The 23,542-nt window shown below is 38.7% G+C and overlaps 1 protein-coding gene across 1 annotated transcript in view; it reads left to right on the top strand.

Annotated features, from left to right (window-relative positions):
- The window catches only part of cntn3a.1 (contactin 3a, tandem duplicate 1), a 62,900-nt gene that overhangs the window by 8,402 nt on the left and 30,956 nt on the right, over positions 1-23,542 (top strand). Inside the window, exons 3-7 of the mRNA XM_070910936.1 lie at positions 2,456-2,631; positions 10,732-10,827; positions 21,508-21,711; positions 22,351-22,453; positions 22,805-22,989. Coding sequence (XP_070767037.1) covers positions 2,456-2,631; positions 10,732-10,827; positions 21,508-21,711; positions 22,351-22,453; positions 22,805-22,989 — 764 coding nt within the window. The remainder of the gene's footprint in view (positions 1-2,455; positions 2,632-10,731; positions 10,828-21,507; positions 21,712-22,350; positions 22,454-22,804; positions 22,990-23,542) is intronic.

The following is a 23,542-nucleotide window of genomic DNA, read 5'->3' as shown; positions in this document are numbered from 1 at the left end:
CAAATCACTTGATGGACTGATGTGCAGAAAAACAGTTGCTGTTCGCTGTCCTCGTTCAGCCCACTGGCCCTGTGAGGTCGATCGGTCCCCCCGGCAAATGTGTTAGAAACAAATTGATGGCCAGTTCCTCTGCCGCTAAAATGATGACAAATGAAAACAAATGACAAACGATGATTTGCTTTCAAGTGCATCAAGCGCATAAGCTATTAATTCTCAGTCTATCAAATGGGGCCACATAGCTGTTGTACTCCTGTCAGTGTAATTAAATGCAAATTGCAAAGCCAAGCATTTAATGTGTAATAGGTTGAAACGATCCCTCATAACATCAGCATATGCGGCCGTTAATGTAGCTTGAAGATCCTTGGTGTTATGCGTAATGGGCACAAATTGAAATGAATGTACAAGATCTTATCACTTGGATCGGCTGGAATACTTATTAAGCAATCAGTCGCTATTTCACTGTATGGATGGTCCTACTTTCTCGAATGAAAACCAATTTATGAGTTCAAATCTGTAAGTCTTTTTTTTGCCCTTCTGCCGTACTGAGAGCGTGCCCGGCTCCATATCAAATCAAAATTTGCTTTAATTAGCTCTTTAATTACGGCAAGTGCCACCAACTGTGGCAGTTGATATACCACATTAAGAAGTGATTTTTAGATTGATCACAAGTTGTTATGATATCATACTTTTATCCCTTTTAATGATGGGCCTGATATTCAGATGAACATATTGCTGCGTTGGTAGTTTAGTCAGTATACATCATGGTGCTGTCATCGCCTTGGCAATTTCCTTTTTTATCTTTCTTCTTTTTTTTTTTTTTTTACCAAAGGTCACTTGTGCCAGCTTTAGAAATGAGTTTTGATAGGTCTTTGGGTCCTTTTTGAGGTTCAGCAGCGGTACACCATATGCTGAGTAGCTCTTCACTGCTGAGTATGTAGGCAGGTCTATTTCAGGGACGCCAAGGACAAATTAATTTGTCTAAGACTACCCAATGGCCGCTGCCACATAAAGCCCCCACTCCAAGTTGTCACCATGGACCCTTGATTTGTCTCATCTGGAGCTCTTGGACCAGTTCCAGCTGCAACACCAAATCACTAAATCAATCTAATCAGCCAATCTGCCGTTAAGCACTGCTTCGCTGCGTATGTCCCCTTATTCCCTCTCTTCTTCAACCCTGCCTCCCTCTGTCTTTGTCCAAATCCTTCCCAATGAAAAAGGAAGAAGAAAGTCAGAAATAGAAGCCTCAAGCTTCCTGTTTCTCAGATAGCTGTCATCAAGACCAAGGAGCTAACGTTCAACCTAATTGAGCCTTATTCCTTCGATGAAAATCTGTTTCTTTTTTTATGTTCTTTCTATTTCCGTTTTGCAAGTGTCACTTCTCTCGTTAGTTTGTGTTTACCCTCTTCTTTTTTTCTCATTTTCTTTCCTTTTGACTGTGATTTGGTTTGAGAGCGAAAGTGCCATTTGTGTGCTAACTTTGCCTGGGTATAATGCAGACAATTTCAGCAACCTATGAAATGTATCTGAATACATTTAAAAAGTTTTCTGCAAAACAAGTTTCAAACAATCCCTTTTCGTGTGTTGTTGTAAACTCCTTACTGTTCGCAATGAATAGAAACTAAGACTGGTAGTCAAATTAATTTAGGAGGTTATGGTCACATGCTGCATTTGGTTGAACTGGCATCATCAACTCAGCAGGTTTTCCTACCATAAGCCTTAATTATGCAAAGGGAACACCATTAAGTCTCCCAAATCAAGCCACACAGACATCTTACACAGTTAAAAGTTGATTGCTGGCAATTGCATCTTTCTGGTCTCTCTCTCCCTCACGCACACACACACACTTGCTGGACTACCATATTATTCAAAACAAGAGGTTTAATCAAAAAGAACCATTATCCTGTGTTTTGCATGTGGCCATTTTGTTTGAGCAGTCCTGGTGCTCGGCCCTCCCATCTGATAATCACTATGATTGGACGGGAGGATTTTGATTCATGGTGAAAGGGCCTCCCTCATGAGGCTGTGGTTGATTGACAAACAGACTGAAAAGAAAACGGAAAACGTCAAGAGGAATATGGGGCATTTGATTTGTGAGTAAGAGTCATGTTTGAAGTGAGAAAAAGCCTGAATAGAAATGAAATCTTTTGAAATGATTGTTGTTGATTGTTTCTCATTGTAGTTATATTCATTTTGGTTTTGCTGTGGCACACATCCTTCTGTGTTATTTCTATTAACGTGTTCTTTATCTGGAAAAAAGGCTGTTTGGTTGCAGTTTAGACTCTATTTTAGTAGTCTCTAGTTTACATTGATTGGACTCCATGAGTGTTTTTTGCATCAGCATCTGTCTAGACAATTGAACATAATTGATTATCAAACATGGAGCACATGGGTATGACAAAGCATTTAGACTTTCCGTATTAAGTTTTTGTTGTGTATCATGTGCTTCCATTCACAGGTGGAAGCTCAATGACTCTTTCATCCTGCCCAGGCCGGGGTCACGCTACTCTCTCATGGGAGGAAACTTACACATCAGCCATATGAATAAAGAAGGGGATGTTGGCATCTATCAGTGCCTGGCATCAAACTCTTTTGGCACCATCGTCAGCCGAGAGGCCAGTCTGCACATTGCAAGTGAGTCCATATCACATTTAACCAAACAAATGTGTCATCTCAGAATGATTGGTGATAATCCTGTTCTAATTAGCAAAAATGCAATAACACAAAAGTGTGATTTTGTTTTATTGTCTTGAACAATTTGTGTTCTTTTGCAGTTTTATTATTTCACTATAGTTGAGTTTAGTTCACCTCAGTTCAACTTCAGCTGTTTTGAGTTCAGTTCAGTCTTTGTTTGCCTTAGAAAGTAAAAGTTTCATTAAACATCAGACGTTCTGGTGCTCTGAAAGTATAATGACCCAGTAGGATTCTCTGGAAATTGTTTGTTGTCAGACCTGATCTTCTACAACAAAAAAACAACCAGCAGAGACTCTTACAGTAGGCTGATACTGTTATTAATGAGAAAACGCAAATGAACCGGGCATGTTTCTATCATGGTATGTTTTTATCCTTTAACCCTGATTAGAGCTCCAGGGCTGGTGTTTACTCTACCTGGTCGTTCTAAACTTCTCACACCCCTGTGATGATTGTGTGGTGGGCCTTGACAGACCCCATATAGTTGATGCTTTATAGCCTTCATCCATCACATTTTATAAGACCAGAGTCTAAGGCATCTCTGATGGCAAGGTGAACTTGAGGCCTCCACTCTTGATGGGCAGCCCATATCAAATGACAGCCCTGATATCTGTGAACAGATGGTGCGACTAGATTGAATCCTGATGTCTGTTTCTATGCCATAGCAGAGAGATGATCCTTGGCAGGGAGAGCACCAGAGGTATCCATCTAACCACGATTTGGTGCTTCTTTGTCACAAAGCAGCATTAAATCTTCAGCATATAGTGCAATTCGGTACCATGAGTTGCCAGCAGGCTGTTGGTCATATTCACATTTCATATCAATTTCCGAGGCCCGACCGGAACTGTATGTCATTGTGATTGGTCTCATCCATTGCCAGAGCCTGACCTGGGACCCGGTGCTTTTGTCAGCGGATGAGGACAAGCATCAGTGCTGATGTGTCATTCATCTTATTTATTGCTCTTGGTTTAACTTAATTAAGTGTGCTGTATGATTGAGCGGGTCTCAGGTCAAGGGAATAATTCATGGAGGAGCAGCTTGTTATGAGAGTCGGTATCGTGTCATTTGTAACAGACTCTGACTGAGAGTAGCTCAGTATGCTCTTTCAAACACCAAGGGGCTTGCACCTCTCTCTGCCTTGTAGTAACTCTGTGAGACAAAGACCAAGGTAAAGGCCATTAATGAAGAAAATACCAGAACTACAATAATGTATAGCAGGTAATTTCATCAAGTCTGGTAGCCTAAAACCAATCCTTTTTGATACCACTGCACAAAACAAATGTCGAACAGTGATTACAGCATGCTCATTGATAAAAACAGTATTGTATCTTCTTTAACAGTGTAGTCTATATTTAGCAATTAATTCATGGAAGTCCTTGCTGATGATGCTGAACAAGATCAATGTCTTAGATTTGCACCGACTAATGATGTCCCATAATATCAATTTTTCAAATTTGTATTGCATTAATGTGTAGTGCATACAAAGCAGTTGAAAAAATAGCCTACATTTTTAATCCTCTGACGGATGGATGATGTAACAGTTTCTGTTACCATCTGGTAAAGGCTTAAACCTCTAAAAGTATAAAGGTTCTTGATCCTGTTGACAATACAGACTTAAATGTTTAAAAGGTTCTGCTCGTCTGCTGGGAGTGCTGGAAGGAATAATCTAGTTGGTTATCGAGCCAGATTGAGTTTCTTAATCTCCTAGGGATATTTTTGGTGTAAGTGAAAGGATTTTCGCTGATGCAAGATGCAACATTTTACAACAGATTGCAACTGTATTGGATGCCTGTCCCGAAGAAGGAACATGCTACAGCCTAGATGCTGTGCTGCTCATAAAGCCACAAGGGCAACACAGTGTTTAATGAAGGGTGAAATAGCTGTATTTATGAAAGCAATGCAGGATGCGACTCCCTTGTATCTCGGTGCTCATGATTTCTCCTATCAAATTCAGTTCTGTAATTGCACATAATTTGCATTTTTTTCTTACTGGCTCCAGTCTAACCTAACTGCCTTATCTGTGTAATTACTTTGCAAGATTTCTATCTCTTGTTTTTTTTTCTTGCTTCTCTTCATTTCCATCAGCTCTGTGCTCTTTATTCATTGATTTTGCCTCGGGTGAAAATTAAGTATGTTTTGAGCTGGAGAGCACCTGAGGAAGGAACAATGACATTTATCGTCAGCACTGTGATGCTAAGTGCTCAACCTGGGTTTCAAATCATCTTTTAGGGAGGACAGCAGCGGGCATTTTCTGAATGCAGCACTTCATAACGGTGTAATGAATTGTCAAGAGACACCAGCAGTAGCACTCTGTAAGAATTAAGCTCCTTTGATGTTCATCACTCCTCAAATGTCATGTGTCACTCACTGTTAGGGGCTCACTGCATGATGCTTCTCTGAGAATAGAGGATACGAGATGGGGGAGATGAGAAGCAGATAAAGATGAGAAGAAATTATCGTTTTTCACCTTTCACCAGTTTTTTTTTACCTTCATGGTAACAACATTTTGTGCTACTTTTTGATCAAGCAACCTTTATTTATGTAGTCAGTAATTAAGTTTACACATCTTTACTTAGTGATTAGTAGCCCTTTCCCTCTCCCTCTACAACTATAGTCTTTTCCAGTACCCAAGTAAAGACTAGATTCTATATGGTAAGATCAATGACTTACCACTTATAACTTGAAAAAAATGGCTAGCTGTAAATTACAGATTTAGAAGTAGATAAATGCTTTCAGAAATAGCCACACGTCTCGCAGCATGGTGACAGCATAATTCAACGGGCTACACTTTCATCTACTCAGTTGCTAATCATGTAGCTTCTGAGGGTTCAATGTAACATTTCTTAGATATTGTGTACTTTATAGAAGCGAGGATCATTTTCATGAAATTAGTTCCACTCACGTTCTAATATTTGAGGGTTTACCCATTTATAAAGGTTTTATTAAACCTTGCTGTACTGTACAAATGGTGTTTGTTCCCAAGTAATTACAAAATCATCTATTGTACTTGGCTGCATGTCAGAGTTTTCTATTAGGACTGCATGAAAGCTGTTTTGTTGTTTCCCCCCAAAACCACATTCCTTCTTAGTTATCGGGCAATTTGCTATAAACAAATTGAGTAAATCGTTGATGTTAAAAGGCTGTATGGGAAATTTAATAGGAGATGAAAAGATTCCAACATTTTAATCATATATATAATAATCTTGTTGGCTCTGAGTCGTTGCTATTGTTGCCTTACAAAAACACTTATGGGTTTGAATTGTCCTTTGTGTGGTGTTTACATGTTCACTACATGTTTCCTCATGTGTAGGTTTAATCTTTCCACTTTCCTCCCACACTAAACACATACATATTAAATATTACACAGTCGCCTGCCATTGCCCTTGACCATACTAGACATAATATTAATAATAATAATAATAATTTCATTTGTTTTGCACAAATAGCTTTCCAATGCAGGGAGACCACATAAAAAGACAATAAAAACATAAAAACAACTGCATAAAAAGACAGTTATATATAAAACCATCCGTAATGTGAAAATAAAAATCAACAAGTGTTAAAACAAACATAAAATCTGGTGGTTACACGACAGAGCTGTATTAGGCGACCAGATAAATCAAATGGTCAGACAAGATGGTGAATTAGCCTAAGAACTGGAGTTGGTCTTGAGTGCAAGGATGATTAAATTCAATAATCCTTCCTGATCCCTTTACACCACACCGCTAGCATTTTGTCATTTAGACTCCTAAATGGTTGATAGATTAAAATGCACTTTTTAAGTAATTCAGGAAAAGTAAATGGTTAGGTGAGAAGACTTTACAAGTGTAAATGTGTAGTGGCTAAAGCTGAAAAATCAGTGAATGTCATCCCATTACAATTGGTTCCAAGGCTCTTCCTATTCGCTGTTTGACTACAGCTGGGTGGGAGGTGACGAACTCACTGGCAACTCACCGACAACCTTGGCGTTCTTTCAACTTTGCAGCTCTAAAAAGGACTTTGGTTTGGTTGGAAAAAGGAGACGACTCTTTTAAAACCTGCACTAACAGGTTTATGGCCTTTTAGTCTATATTTTATGCAGTTTCATTTTATTCATTACCCTAGAGATGGCAGCGTGTTTGTCGGCCTGCCAGTCCAACACTTTAGTCCAGAGTAAAATATCTTGACAACTCATGAACGGATTGCCATAATATTTGCGACAGACATTCATACTCCTATGAGGATGAATCCTAATGAGTTTGGTCATTGGATTGATAGATTTTGATCATATCCTGAGTTCATAATTTCATAATTTTTTAAGAGTAATGTTCTATCCAAACCCGCTGGTCAGCTCACATCAGAAATAACATGATAACTCTTCAGTGGAGTCAAATTATATCATAGCTAGAGAACTTCAAATGAAGGCTCTATTGGAAAGTTTTAAAAACTCTTAATGCCTTTTGTCCAATGGTTAGGTGACAAATGTCCACATCACAATTTGCCCTCGAGCTCACACTCCAACAGAATAGCTTCAATTTTTCTTCACTACAATTGCCTCTCATTCATTACAATGGCTCACATTGATGTCGCTAGCACAAAAATGCAAATTCACATCCAATTTCATGGATCTGAAAGCACTCAGAATAGCCTGAACCCTGCCATGGAGAAGCACATGGAGGTGCAGAGCCGTGATAGGCTTGATAAGATGATCCACGGGGTGCAGAACAGCTTGGGTTGTCAGGCATTGTTGGCTTTTAGTGTGTCTAGCTCATTTACGCCCCACCATACTCCAAAGGAATATTGATCATGAGAGAGTGTGAGTTGAGCAACTCTGATATTTTCTAATGTGTGAGCCTGGTTTTAGAAAATCCTTCAATCTGATCCTGTATGTTGTTCACAGTGTCTACTGAGGGTAAGGGCATGGCGGGCAAAAAAACACCCAATATCTGGCCCTACACTTCTTTGTAATTATGGTAAAATGTTTTTCCTTACGGAGGAGCACACACACATACAAACACACACACAGATGCTTGTTCGGGGCAGATGCCTCATGTGAGCTGCTTCACTTAGTGGTAAAGAGTGGATAAAAAGAGAGAGAGAGAGAGAGAGAGAGAGAAGACAGTTTGATCTGTGAATGTAGTCTATTCTTCTTTCAAAGCTGACAACCTCCTTCACCTGTACTGCTGTTAAACTGTTAAGCTGTTTGTGTAAATTAAAAGTCTGTTATATCCAGTTGAAATTACTTAAAAAGAAATATGATACTCTAATGTATGTGTAACATGAAATTGTTTTGCAATTCAAAACATATTCCATCTACGCATACTTCAATAAATTTGAAAGACATTATTTTCAATCGCCATCGTATGTTGACAAAGGCATTACTGTATCGAAAATTAAGAAACACAGAATTCTTAGAATAAACATACTGAAGTTTCCAAAGAGATATTTCCCTTCACCTGGACCAGGATGCCTTTGCCAGTCAAACCATAATTTCACATGTTATTTTTCAGATAAACTTCTTATTCTGGCTATTTTTAATTCGAAATAGGAGTTAAAATGTGTCAAAATGTGATATATATGTAGGAAAAGTCCTAAAGAAAGAGGTTCAAATGCTCAACCTTAATACCACAAGGTAGACAAAAGTCTCCCATATTTAGCAGGAAAAATACTCTCCTATGCTAGAATAATTAAGGCTAGTCCCGAGAATCTCAGACTTGCAAAATCAGTGTCTTGAAAACTCATTTTTATCGGAAGTCTTTCTTTAAATGTTTTTTTTTTGTGCATGTATATATGTACTGTATATATTATATATATGGGAATGTATATGTACATACTGTATATATATGTATTTGGTATTTTATTTTGTCCTTTGTCCTTTTACTATTTGATCCAAAATGTGTTTTCACTTTACGATCATTGTTACCAATTGTTGGAAAGCCATAAATCAGGGAGCAGACTCCTGATGACAAGCTTCGAAGATGTGAGAGATACGCGGAAGTACTCAGACATACACAGACCTATTTTCTGCCTAAGGAACCGCACACATCTGCAGCAAATCTGAAACCTCAGACTGCCTACTGTAGATAGTGTATTATTCCTTATCAGCATTCGGATGACAACAGTGTGCAGAATATTAACTCAAACCAAAAGATTCACTACATAAAACCATTCAGAATCACTGCTACTGCAGCTGCTGGGAGGTACTGTCTGACTCAGCAGGCCCTGCCAGAGCAGCTATAGTTTAATATGTTATCAGACAGCTTGTTAGCCTGCTCACTAAGCCAAAAGAGTATATTGAGAGAGGTGAGAAAATGGAGCAATTTAAAAAAAGACTCCCTCATTTTGAGCCAAGCGTTGTAGCTCTAGGGATGGCAATGTGGTATTGGTTGGTCTGTCGGTTATTCCACCATTGAATGGATTGTCATGAAATTTCAGAAATTACAGACTTTCATGTTCCCCAGAGGATGAATCCCACTGACTTTGGTGATCCCTTGCCTTTTTCCTCTCGCTCCACCGGAAGGTTGACATTTGTGAGTGAAATGTCTCGACAACTACAGGCCTTTTTCACAGCAGACATTTTGACATGTCGCAGTAGAAAGAAATGCAAACGCTGCCAAACATTAACATTTATGACAAAGCACTCAACGCACAGCCTCACAGAGCCGCTAGTGTGTCTGTAGACCCTTCTACTTGTTTTTGATCTGTTGGTAAGTCTCAATATATTTGAATAAAAGCAGATACAATAAGATGAAACATATGCGCTTTGGTCAGCCAACAGAAAGATCTTTTTATCTCTGCCTCTTTGGGTTTCCAATGCTGGTTTGTTAACATCTGAGAGCAATGGCTTTTACCAAATATTGGATATCACGATGCAATGTCTCAAAGCTTCAATTTTAGTTCAGTTTGAAATGTGGCGGTGAAAGCAAGATTCAAACAAATTTTAAACTTTTTTTATTTTTATTTTTGCAGTGATTGACAGCACTAATGTTACATTAAGACAGGATGTTAGGTGAAGTTAAGCTTGACATTACAAGAACATTATCAGGGGTCTGGTAATGATTGCTTTTACAAACATTTCTGGTGTACACAGGATAAACAAATACATTCCTCACATTCATTTAGGAGCTTTAGCACATCTAGAGGGATCTATAGATGGCTTGCTGATCCAGAGGGATCAGCCATAGATTTAGAATTGGCTACTGAAGCATCCACGCAATCTGTCTGCACCAAATATGAAAAGAACTTTATGATCTAGTAATTAATTTGTGAAGTCATATAGGAGCTTTCCGCTAAATCATTTGTGAACCAAAATGAAGCTGCTCTCAGCCGTGATAATGCTGTTCTGCTAAATGCAATTTCATATTACTCACAAGGTCTGCAAAGATCACGTACTGTATTTATTATGCAGCGGCTCATCCTGCTGTGCTTGTACACAGGAGGTGTCAGTTTTGCATTCTTTCTCCCTGTTTTTGAATTCAGTCTTGATTATGTCATTATATGGCAGCCGCATATTTGGCTGCGTTGCCTGCGATATCTCCGAGAGCCACAGCAGGCAAGAAAAGGCAAAGTGTTTGAGGATTGCTGTCTCTATTTGCTTTCTCTCAGCAGGTTGTCAACAAGTAATCGGTCTCCATACAAATGATGTTTCAGTCTTATTTAATTGTTGCTGGTCTGTGTGCAGTGGATGAAACACAGAAAGTGATAACAATACGCAGTTCCAATTAAATTCACTCATGTGTGACTTATACTTGAGGAATTGCTTTCTGCTCCAGTCAGAATTGTTTAGGACTTTACAGCACTTTGTCTGCATTTATGCAAACATAGCATGGTTGTTTCATGACAATAAGCAAAGGTTCTGCTTCGTATGACACTGTTAAACTCTGACTCTCAGTCTGCAGCTGCGTTCTAACCAGATATGAAATTATTGAGCAACCACAGATATGGCTTGTAGTGCATTTCTATCTTTGTAAACAACTAGGAAGGTCTTGTTTGCTTGCTGTGTGCTTATGGCTTTTGTGAAAAATGAATTATTTTGCTTTATTGCTTTTGTGTTGTGGTAAACAGACTTGGAGAACTTCAAGACCCAGAGAAGAAGTCCAGTGAGAGTTCGTGAAGGTCAAGGAGTGGTCTTACTGTGTGGCCCACCACCCCACTCTGGAGGTAAGATGGCCTATTCTGAAGTTTTTTGTCATGTGAAGATTTTTATTTGAATCACTACCTCACACAATCATGTCATTTGTGCTGCAGTTCAACAAATACTAGCGTCGGTGAAGAGTCATTATCAGTTTTACACAGAAATGTCGACATAATGTGATATCACTTCCCTGATTCCTCATCTACTCAGTGTTTATCAGGACAAAGTGGAAGTCATGTTCGTGTTCTCCCCCTCAGATCTCCTGGCTGTTTGTTTGTGTTGTTGAGGTCAGCGGAGTGAGTCATTTTTACTTTGGGACACTCTGGCCTGTCAGCCTGATTTTCAATGGGGGCGAGGAAAAAACTTTGGCATGCAGACTGGAGAGGCTGTCTGTGGCTGGGGCCCTGCCAGGCTGAGTAATAGAGCTTCTCTCTGAAGGTGCTTTGTTTGCTTCTCATCAGCCCTTTGCATCCATGACGTTATCAATGGGAGTTAGCATCCATTGTTATTAACTCCTACACAGGGGTCTAGAGATGGGCTTTTTGCTCTGCCAGCCTGCAAGGCTCAATGTAATTCTCCACTGTTCTGGATGTACTGTAACATATGGCACACAGCAGGGGGGGAACATTTTTAAACATCAGTTTTAATGAGCGTAGTGATAGTGTTTTTACTGGAAGTATTCACTGGTTTAGACAAAATTATCCGTCTCAGTTTCATTTTTGTTTTAAAAAGAATTGACTCTAATATATACTTTGTGACAATCTCTTGTGGTTTGTCACAAGGAAACATACTGGTATTCCCAATTAACTTCCAATTGAATTGATTGAATGCAGAGCCGGGGTATAATATGAGGGTGTCAAAATGTGATTACTACTATTATAATTATTCTATTGCAGATGTATTCTAAGGCTGGGCAATCATGATTAGTTAGGAATAGTATTACTAGTAGTATTCAATATTATCGTGTATAAACCTTTGATGGAATCCTATCATGATGAATTTTAATCAGTTCTGTTGCCCAAATTAATGATTGCAAGCAAATGAAAAAATGGCTTTTTGAGCTATTGGTTTCACATGTTTTGTCTCATGTTGAACACAGTTAATTGTATTGAACATTTTGCAAACATTTCACTTATCATGATGGCAAAAATGTTCATATTATCTGTTATCATATATGTTGTGATATTGATTTTGGCCATATCGCCCAGCCCCAACAATGCCACACCTTGAACATACTTAAATGCAATCTAATTTTGTGGAAAAAAAGAAGGTAGCTATATAGCATGACATTGAGGAGCAGTTAACAAACTGGAAACGCGTGCACTTAAAGCTTCGGCTTTTGGATCTTATATGTACATATTGAACACAATCTATTGTGCGGTGTCAGTTTGGGTAAACTTTAGTCGTCTAATTCATGTGCTGCTACTGTGTGAACCTGCTGTTTAACTGCTGCAATGACAATAGAATGAGGTGTTTTTGTTTTTATCACAAAGTCACTTGCAAACCTAACAGTAGACCTACATTTGTAGTGCTTTGTTCTGTATGCATTATAATGAGACATCTCACCTTGTGTTGACAACAAAAGCTGGAACAATGAGCCATATGCTTACATTTGGCAGCCTCGTAGTGTAATGCCTTTTTTTTTTAGACTCATCTCCTGGCGCAAGGTGTTCAAATGCCAACATACACATCAGCCAGCTAAAAACAAAACAGCAGCACTGTCAGGAGTGTTGGGCTTTTGTAGCAGTGTCATGACAGTGTCCACAAATATTTTGAAAGATCTGGGCACATCAATTTTAATTCAATCGTTTATTCATTATTTGTAGGGAAACAGCACTGATTTAGTCAGGACAGTGTCCCATACGCAAAATTCTGTGTAGTTTCTTTCTAGAAGCTTGATGCATGTCTCTTGTGAAAGCAATCCTGCAGGCACCAGGCTCATGCTTATGATTTGGAAGAGGACAATTGCGTTCTTTATGTGAGTGCTTTGACAGGGAGTGCAGCGCTCCTTGGATAACCTTTCGAGCATTTTAGCGACGAGTGCAGAAATGAGTCGACATTGACCGACTTCTCCTTGGATAGATTACACATGCCAAAATCCTTTTTGGGTAATTTGCACATATTACTCAAACAGACGGCAAGTACTATTTGCAAGCCAGTCTGAAAAGGGAGGAGATATTCAGTAACCAACCATTCATTTATTCACTTGGTAACATATTGATTTAGTTTAATCAGTCACTTTTAAGTCACCTTTGAGTCAAGACAATTAGCAGGACTGTTTCCATGTTTAATGGATGATGAAGTCAGTGTAGGTTCCACCGTTTAATTCAGGGCTTTCGTGTTGTGTGCCAGATATTGTAAACCATTTAAAATGCTGTATGCAGTTGTTGCAGCATTGCTTGATCAAATCATGCATCTACTGAAGGTAATTGTTTCTATTCAGAGCAAGTGATTCATTTGTTAATTTTAGTATTCCTATTGTGTGAGAACACTCCTTGTGTTTTTGGCAAACTGAGGGCAGAAAATATAAATTAAAATGTATTGATTTAATCTTAATTAAAATGTAATTTTACCAGGGTGTGCCAGGTACAAGTTGCCAAACAGACACTTTTGAATCAGAATGTACTTATTTGCCAAATGTCCAGGTTTTTCCCTGATGGCAAGTATGTGAGGACACAATGACAACTATGTTTGTAGCGTAAGTACATAAAGTCACACACAGTATGGCACAAGTACATCATGTTGTTACATGACATGTACGAAAGAAAGTTAGATTTGAGAGATCTTGTATTATGTAGACAAGCAAGGCCAAGAGAGGATTTGACTTTAGGCACTGACTTATACTCATTATCAAACCTCAACAATTATTCAGCACTGCTCAGCTCTGGAAAGGACTGGAAGTGTTGAATGACCTTGTTCAGAGGTCGTAACAGAATCAGAATCAGAAATACTTTATTGATCCCCGGGGGGAAATTTTACAGTACTGGTGCGCCCATTCAAGATTAGAAAGCAGCATCAATTTAGAAATAAAAGTATGTACAAAATATAAAAATAAGAAATAGAAAATAAAAATATACACATTTACAATATTTAAGTGAAAAATAAAGTATAAAAATATATACAGCAGCAATGTATATGTATGTCAATATATTATATATATATATATATTTAAGAGTAGGTAATATTGAGGTAGTATATGTACCTGATGAATGTGAAAATCACACCTGCATTTTAAAGTACAGAAACTTGTGATGATGACTCCCATTTTATTTACATTAACAGCAGGTGGTAGCATGTGAGAAACTTCACAGTGGGTGTGTGCCATTTAAAAACCTTTGAAACTCACCTCCTCTAATAGTGTGAATCATCTCAATGCTTTTTGGGGTTTTTTTTCGCATGTAGTGTGTCAACCTTTCACTTGCACAGCCTTTTCCTTTTTCTTTTATGAATGATGGGATGTTTTGTTTTACCTTTTAACTAACAGATGGTTAAACCAGCAGGGGTTTCTATATTCTGTCATCTTTTGTTGCTATACTCTTGTGCTATAAGGGGATTCTAGGACACCATTTTTATTTAAAGTAGGATTAATAATGTAACATCTCTCTTTATAAACTAATTTTCAAAACATTCAGGAGACTCCCCTCGCTTCTGATGTTGCAGTTTGCTCAAGAACTCCAGCTGCTTTGTTGTGACTGCGATCTTGCATATTTGACAACATCACACTTCACAGATGTTTACCAAGATGTACAGTGCCACAGTGTGTTTGGGGTAGAAATTTGGCTCAATCATTGGAGATACGGTATCTGGGTCTTGATGTTTTTGCCTTTAGGGAAATGTTGATATACTTATTCAATAATTCTCTTTAATAATTCATGTTCATCTTGTCTGTCATTTGTTACCAAAACGTACTCCTCTTTATTTATACTCCAAACTCCCTTTGGACTTCCTTCCAACATGACACTGATCATTTGGGACTAGAGTCCTGGAGGGGTTGTTGTCAGTAACCAACACTGTTACATTGCACCTGGCCCATATCTGTCACATCCAGTCTGATACGAAGCCTTTACCTGCTCTTAAAAAGGAACGCTAACTACATCCACAATAACTTAAAATCTGTAGGCCTGTTAAATGTTTTGCCATCATCATTTTATTACCTACGATGCAGAGAAAACACAATACTTTTAATGCCGCTGAGCTACATAAACGTACATTATCATTAGAGTAAATGCTGCCTCTCATTATATGATAATATTATATTATGATTTTAGATTTGATAACTGTTGTGCACATTTATGTTTATGCACACTGGATAACAATTGCTTTTGCTGCTTCTTCCATTACTCCGTTTGCTACAGCTCCCCTCTGACTTATCAATGTTAGAAAGTAAAGTACATAAATGTTGGCCATTTCATTTAGGGACATTGTAAGGAAGCCTGGCCAGAGGGTCTAGGAACAGTTGTAGGAGGTGGACTCGAGGAGCTCTGTGACTTACTTATATAATGCAACCAAAGTACACATGTAACAAAATTGTAAAGAGAAAAAAAAAAAACTAAATCGCAAACTTGGCTTAACTGGGGAAAACTAAACTAACTCAAATCAACATCATAAGAGATAACTGAATTTAAACAATGCTTGTCTGTATTTGGATTTAACGCGAATATGTTGATGTAATAAAATATAATGCTGAACACAAACAAACCTGGGATGTTTGCACTGCTGCAGATTAAAGGTGGAACTTTGTCACAGACATGAAGTTCTTATAATAGTCATCAAATCAAACTCTGCAGTGGAAATACAATGATATATAGATTTTGCGCATCATTAAATTACATGTAACGTTGTTTTGTTTTTTACAATATTAACCAAAATCAATATGGTAGTTTTATGAGAATGTCAAACGTATGCATCTGTCCCTTACCAGGAACAATCTGTGACAACGTACATCAACTGACAGCTGCCTTACTAACTAGTAATTTTGCCTAAAAAATGTTTTAACATTTTCCTTGGGAATTATTTGGAAAATATAATAAAACTGATTTGTAGAGAAACTCTGTTTGAGAAAAAGTCAAGTCAATCAATAATGTAATGTCAAATTTACCATACTGTTCAACACACTGTTGACATTATAAAAGCATTGATGCCATAGGCTTTCTGACACTAAGAAGTACAACAGAGATACAGTATTTTAAGGAGTCAGAGAATAATTTACTTTTAATAAATGTTCAGAACTGGTCATGAATGAAACATACACTGTCAAATGTAATGCAAGACCTCTGATATGAGAACATACAAAAATCGAGTACTCATCATCAGTGCTCTCAGGCTAACTGTCAACAATGATTTTATTTGGGTGAATGGTGATTCATTGCTAATATTGGTCAAATTCATTCAAACTGGGTCAGTTTCCTTCCCCGCTGTTTTCCTCATATCAAATAAAGGCAGCCAGAGCATGCTTTTGTCCAACCGCCCAGTAATGTACAGACTGCTTTTATTTACACCAACAGCCCCTTCATTCCTTCTTGTTGTGATGGATCATAGCTGCACTCTGGAAACCTAGCACAGTGCTTGGAATGATCCATTTTCTGACAATATTTTCGGCAGCTGTCATCGTAGATTATACCTATTGATGGAGATGTTGAGAATGCTGAGATGTGCTTTAGGATGAATCATCTCTAATTTTCTAACATCTTTACTGAAAGGCTATTCCGACCACATCTGCTATGGTAATGATACACCAATGATGTCTATGTTACATGCTCGCACATTCACACATACACATAGACCCAAACAGTCACATTCCCTTGTCCTCATTCAGCCCCTTTCTTCGACTACAAATATGAATGAACTCTGTAAAGAGGAATAGGGCTGCATCTAACGGTTATTTTCATTATCGATTAATCTACAAATCATTTTTCAGGATTAATTCAATCATCAATCGTTTGGTTTGTAAAATGTAAGAAAATTGTGAAAAAAAAGTTCCGAAACCCAATGATGATGTTTTGAAATGTCTTGTTATGTCCAAATGACAGTCCAAAAAATGTTTACATTTGAGAAACTGAATCAGTTAGCAAAACTGTTAATTTGGTTTATTTTCTTGACTAATAGTTGCAGCCCTAAAGAGAAAACTGTGAAGAAAAGTAAAAAATATAAGATGGCAAATGCGAGATACATTCATGGAAATTACATTGATACATTAGAAAGATGTAACATTACATGATTATGCTCAGACATATACAATCATGCTCTCCTATATTTTCAGCACTATGACTGTATTTTTGCAGATATGAAACACAGAAAATCCTTTAAACAGACTCTCACAGTGTTGAAAGAGTGAGAAACACGCTCTCATAAAGGGTGACAGGACATAATTCATGATGCGCACAATACAGCCTTAGACAAGGATGTGCCTCATCTCCCCTTTAAAGGATTTCAATATCCCATGCATGATTCAGGAAGCCATTATTTCATTTTAATGATGCCTCAAAACCCTCAAGACAGCTGCAGGAATCAGTTTGGCGCGGCCAGGATGCTCTAAAACTGTAAGGCAAGTTTGAAGTTGCACTTAGAGAATGACCAAAATATTGTCAAGTACCCAAGAGGAGCTCCAGCGGCGTTGTTCCACTGCGTTGTGCTGTATTTGCATTAGATGTCGGCCTGTGTCATCTTTTGCTTTGAGAGGGTCTGAATGATTGTGGATAGTCCTGGACCTAATGCATCTGACCTCCTTTCACTAATGGAAACGGGCCTTTTAGATTTACTCAAGGCTGAAATCACTTGTTCTCTCTATGCAGTACATCTACGCCGAAACAGAGGCTGCTCGCTGGCCAGTAGCAACACACATAGCTTGCAGGGATTTTTCCCATGTGCGTGACCTAAGCCATTTCATAGAGTGATCTTGTTGTGTATTATGAATACAGATAGGTAGCTCTGGTTAATGGCTGTTACTGTCTAGGGAATGGACTTGCGAGTACAAACTCTGACACAAGTTGTGCATACGCTTTCCTTTGTTACAATACACACTTGTGCAAAAAACCCACTCTGGATTCAGTATGTCCTTGGCCTGTCATGTACCATTTCTCTTCCCTCCTCTCAGATCATTAAGGGGGAACTGATGCCGCCTGTTCATTATACAAGGGCTAAATGGAACCACAATGAAAATCTGCCACTCACTGTCAGTCATGATTGCATTATTCCATTACCGCCCATCCGCAGAAAGCTCTCAAGTCAAATCATCAAATACAACCATTGGTGCTTTCCACTTCCTATTTCCTGCTTCCTGTTTCTCACCATGAATCTTTAACTAACCAATTAGTAACCTCTTATTTGCTGTTGTTCCAGTTTGTCGTGCCCTGCACCTTTGGAAGATATTGTTTCAAAAACAGACATTAAATATACATGACTTTGTCAGGATGAGAGCTGGGATATATTATTTAGAGGAGAGAGGATATTACAGCTGTTCTCTCTGTAGGTCGGGTGGATCAAGCCAAGAAGTTATGGTTGATACAAGTCACGGAGGCAAGGATGGAGTTCATGGCGAGAGAAAACACAAGAGATGTACGTTGTAATTGAAACGCAGCTCAAATCAAGTCTCAAATCAGTCTATGAAAGTCATTAAAGGCATTGTTCAATATTTAGGAAAATACAATTTTGCTTTCCTGACGAGAGTTAGATGAGACGGTCAATGCCACTCTCAAGTTTATTTGTTAAAGGTCCCATATCATGCTCATTTCAGCTCTATGTTTTTATTCTGGGATTCCACTAGAGTAGGTTTGCATGATTCACAGTTCAAAAAAGTCCTTATTTATCTTATACTGGCCCTTCATGCAGCCCCTCAGTTCACCCTCTGTCTGAAACAAGACAAACTAAACTCTAAAAACTTGAAGAGTAGTCCTGAGCAGAGCGGTCGAATAACTTAGACTGAGCGGGTGGATGAGCGTGTTCCTGTACTTGGTGGGTGTGCTGTGTCTGGAGCTGATGACCTGCTGGGGGCATGGCTGAGTGCGGTGACTGTATAGTTGTGACATCACAACCTTACGGAATTCCTGGCGGCTCGTTTAAAGGCACAGTTTCTGAATATGGGATGTGCACATTTCTCTGTGGACTGAGCGTTTTGATACTTTCACAATATTTATATAGCACCTAGACCTGCTTTATAATCAAACAAGACATGGAAATCTCACTTTCTACAATATGGGACCTTTAAATATGGCGCTGAAGTTAGCTGAACCTAGCATAAAGACTGTAAAAGGGGAAAACAGCTAGCTTGCCTGTGTAAAGGCAAAAAAAGGCTCACTAATTAACGTGTTATGTCTTGTTTGTTAAATCTGTACAACAACTGATGTAGTCTCAGCAGGTTGCCTGGCAACCTCACTGTGGTGGCAAGACTCCAGGAAGCAATTTATTAAAAAAATTTGTTTGGGTTAGATGTTATTTATATATATTAGATGTAAGTTCATATACATAACTTTAAAAATCTGGCACATTCGAAAGCAGGAAACATTGGCACAAAACAGATGGACAGGTGTGATTACTCTGTGTGGTCCAAGTTTCAATCTCACGTTGTGTTCTTGGGATGATCACAAGGTCAGGTTGTCCTCTACCAGTCCAAAAACACCCACTCTGTACTTGGTGAAAAAGGAGCATCCTCACATGTACATCACAAGTTCACCAGATTCTATGTCACGTTGTGATTTGCAAGGTTTGCAGTAATATGTCAAGGCCCACACATCTTCTTGCCCCCTAAAGAGCAGAAGTGAAGAATACTGACTCAGTAGATGAGTGTCCAACTCACGTCTCAATTATTCTCTGTACTGTAGTGCCGAGTCATCGCTTAGACAAGTTTTTACCCACGGCCAAGATTGCTTTTGGGACAGGGATGCAATATGGTCCAGAGCAATCTATCCTTGTGTCAATATGTCAAAACACCATCATTCCTTTTTATAATGCTGCTGGTTGTTAGTGCAAAGCCTCTCTGACTACACTCCATTTGGTTGATAGTGCTGGGAGTCTTTCCCAGAAGCTTGTTATCATAGATGATGAATAGTAGACTAGGTGGTACCATACTGAATAACATGATCTGTAATACATTGGTTTTATTGGGCATTATACAATTTTTTTATGCAGGATCTGCAGCTTAAGGGTTGATTTAAGGTCCTCCACAGCTTCGTGACAGCCACAAAGGGAGATGCTCCATGTTTTTTTTATGTACAACCACTGTCTCTATGTTTTTAAATAAATTATTTTTAAGTAATAAATCTCAAGAAGAGGTATGAAAAAAGAAGGTAGATTACATAAAAGATATGAAATGAAATAAAACAGGGCATAAATTAATGAAGCAATGGAAATTCAATTATAGACTGTTATGTTAAGCTTAATTTGCGTGAGGTAAGTTCACTTAGTTCAAATGAAACTCGGTCATCTTCTGGCCAAAAACAGACTGCCTTGGTGGGGGCATGTGGTTTCAGATACCAGAGAGAAGATGAAATATGGTCCACAAAGGCTGGTTTGAGTAATACAGCCATGTGTTGAAAGACTTAGCAGATGCCAAAACACTGGAAAGTAGTAAGGCTCTTACAACCCTGGAAAGTTACCACTACGACAACCAATTCTTCCTCCCTTGCAATGACTGCTCATGGAATCATGGTCATGATTGGTCAACACAGTGTATTTGCAGGATAATGTTGGATTGTGTTTCAAGGGCTTTTTCTGACAAAGCCCTCTGCTTCAGGACCCCCAGTCCATATAAATATAGTCATCTTATTGAAATGAATGAGCAGGCATGGCATGGCATTATCCCTATGTCACTGAGCAGCGCCACTGGAACCGATGGGACTTCGATGCCTTGCTCAAGGGTGCTTCATTGGTAGAAAAGTCCTCAGCATTCCTGCTGTGGATGTAAATATCTAAAAAGCATATCATTAGGCTTTTTTTTGCATTCACACTGCCAATAGGAACGCTGAAATGCCAATAGGAACGCTGAAATGCCAATAGGAACGCTGAAATGACGTAAGCCAGAAGCCACAAGATTTTTAGATTATGCTTTGACGAGACAAAATCACGTTGTATTTCCTCCGTCACATGTACGCTCAATAAAGTCTGGACTGCATTGTCGGTCCATTTGTTCGTGTTTGGTAAATTTTTTAAGGCTACTGTACGAGCTGCTACACAGGTTTTTAAGGATGGTGGTTGCCGGTGCTGTATTGGCTAGTGAAATACACTTATGTCACTCAAGGTTCTTCTTGTGCTGGGAGAGTACCTTCTCTGAAGTAGTTAAAAAAGTTCCTCATAACAATGTTCTAAGAACATTCCCAGTTCTTGCAGTGCGAACACAATAACATGGGGCGTCCTCCAACTGTTCTTACAATGAAAATGTCCCTCTGGTCCGAAAATGCCTATTCATACTCTCAGCAACCGGTGAAACTTGTACCATATTAAGGGCATTTATCCAACAGTGAGTTGAATAGCTCTTCAATTATATATTGTTGCTCTTCAATTATAAATTGTGTTTTTAATAATGGAGGGCTGGCACTCAGTCCAATCCACTAATTGCTTTATCCCTGTAGGTATCCACTCATACTGAAGTGATGTGACTGCTGATGAAGAATGCATTATCTGTACATAGTATAGTTTTGTAGTAGTTTAATAGTATAGAGTATAGTTAGATACAACATGAGTTTTTTGACTCACATCCCTGACTTTGTTCACAGAACTCACCTTCACGTGGATCTTCAATGAGTACCCATCGTTTGTAATCCAGGACACGCGACGATTTGTGTCCCAGAAGACCGGCAACCTCTACATCGCCAAAGTGGAGCCCTCTGATGTGGGCAACTACACTTGTGTAGTTACCAACACGGTCACCAAAAGCAGCGTTCAAGGACCACCAACTCCTCTAGTGCTGCGGATTGATGGTATGAGAGTTTTACCCTACTTACTGTACATAGGGTATAAAGTAGTGGCAGAGTGATGACATTTTTTTTTTAATTTGAGGCAATGAAATTGCAGGTGCAGTGACTAGCGATAGTTAACAAGTTTTAAGAGGTGAAAGTTTTAGCCGGCGACCATCGATTTTGTCGGGTGCTGGTTGACTATTGCCAGCTAATTGAATCGACTGACTTACAAAATACTAAACTTTTTGCTGTTGTCTCTTTAGTGTGTGAGTGGTGAGTCTCTTAGTTAAACAATCTAGTCCATTACATTATTAAAGTTGTCTTTGAAGTTGACTTTATTCTGGTCGACTGGTTTGTAAAAGAGAACCCTGAGAGGACTGGTGTCAACCTCACGAGGCAACAAGCAGCTGCATCATTTCATCTGATTGAAACAAACTGGTTTGTTTGTATGATTAGTTGACAATTAGATATTTCCCCTAAGCCCGTGGACACAGTATAGTTTTCAAAGAAATATAGTTACAATTTTCTTTTAGCTAACACGGTCATGACCTAAACTTTCTATTGATTTTCTTTCTTTGTGTCCTTTTGAAGCCTTGAGCTGAAAGAATTCCCTTCAGACACACGTGGCGTCATTTATATATTTCTTTTTTATAACTCCAGGTGTGATGGGCGAATACGAGCCAAAGATCGAAGTGCAATTCCCTGAAGTCGTCCCTGTCGCTAAGAGCTCAACTGTCAAATTGGAATGTTTTGCACTTGGAAAGTACGTCCCACTGTGTATTATTATACCACAGACATGACTACACCATTAGTTGTTTACTGTACCAATCTAAGCTGCATGATAATGTGTGAGGACCCTGTGAAGTGATTTTGAGAGCAGAAGATTTCACATTTTAATGACTCCTTCTCGTGCTGTACACCCAGAATACACAGAGAAGAAACACTCACCAGTTAATGTTTCAGGTTAATTAAACATTGACATGCTTTATCAGTGTTTTTCACTATTCATTGGTATCATATGTGTATTTGACTAAGCTACATCCCCAGATAAAACGATCTTCAGTGTTTTTTTCATTTCGTGGCCTTGCTGTGTGTTGTGCTTTCATGCCTTTAGCCCGGTACCAACTATCAGCTGGAGAAGAGTGGATGGAGCCTCTTTTGGCAGGAAGGTGGACATAAATAAAGCCAGCGGAGTTTTAGAGATCCCTTACTTCCAGCAGGAGGATGCAGGAATATATGAATGTGTGGCTGAAAACAGCAGAGGAAGAAACTCGGTTAAAGGAAAGCTGTCTTTCTATGGTGAGTAGGAGGATGGCTTCACTGACTTTGATCTAAAACGTACCTTAGTTCACACATCTTGTCTTAGGAACAAAGAATATCTGATGCCTTCAACCTGTCAGTTGTCTTCCCAACATATCATGTACATTTATAGACTTTTGCCAAATCTTCTACCCATTGATTCATAGCCTAAAAGATTTACTACTACTACTGAGCCTGATTGAAAATCTTGCAGAATAAAAGTGTAGCTTTGGTGTGAGTCTAACAAAAAGTTTAATTTGTTGTCATGCAATCTGTAGCTTTTATTAGAGCCCATATATATAACTGCATCATATAGTGGACTGTGGTAATAAATTAACCTATTACCTGTAGTTCATTTCTGACAAGCTCTTTATTGTGCCAGCGGCTAACACAGGGCTGCAGCACACACAGATTTATACCACCTTTCAGGGAGAGGTGATTTTTCCCTCGCCAACACTGGACTTATCGCCCATATTCTGAGAAAGCTTTTAATGGCCCTTGATGAAGGATTTTTATGGTTTCTCTCTCCATTATTTTGCAGTTTATGCATTGA

This window comes from Enoplosus armatus, chromosome 8 (genome assembly GCF_043641665.1).
Source record: "Enoplosus armatus isolate fEnoArm2 chromosome 8, fEnoArm2.hap1, whole genome shotgun sequence".
Lineage (NCBI taxonomy): Eukaryota > Metazoa > Chordata > Actinopteri > Centrarchiformes > Enoplosidae > Enoplosus > Enoplosus armatus.
This window is presented reverse-complemented; position numbering and strand designations above follow the sequence as displayed.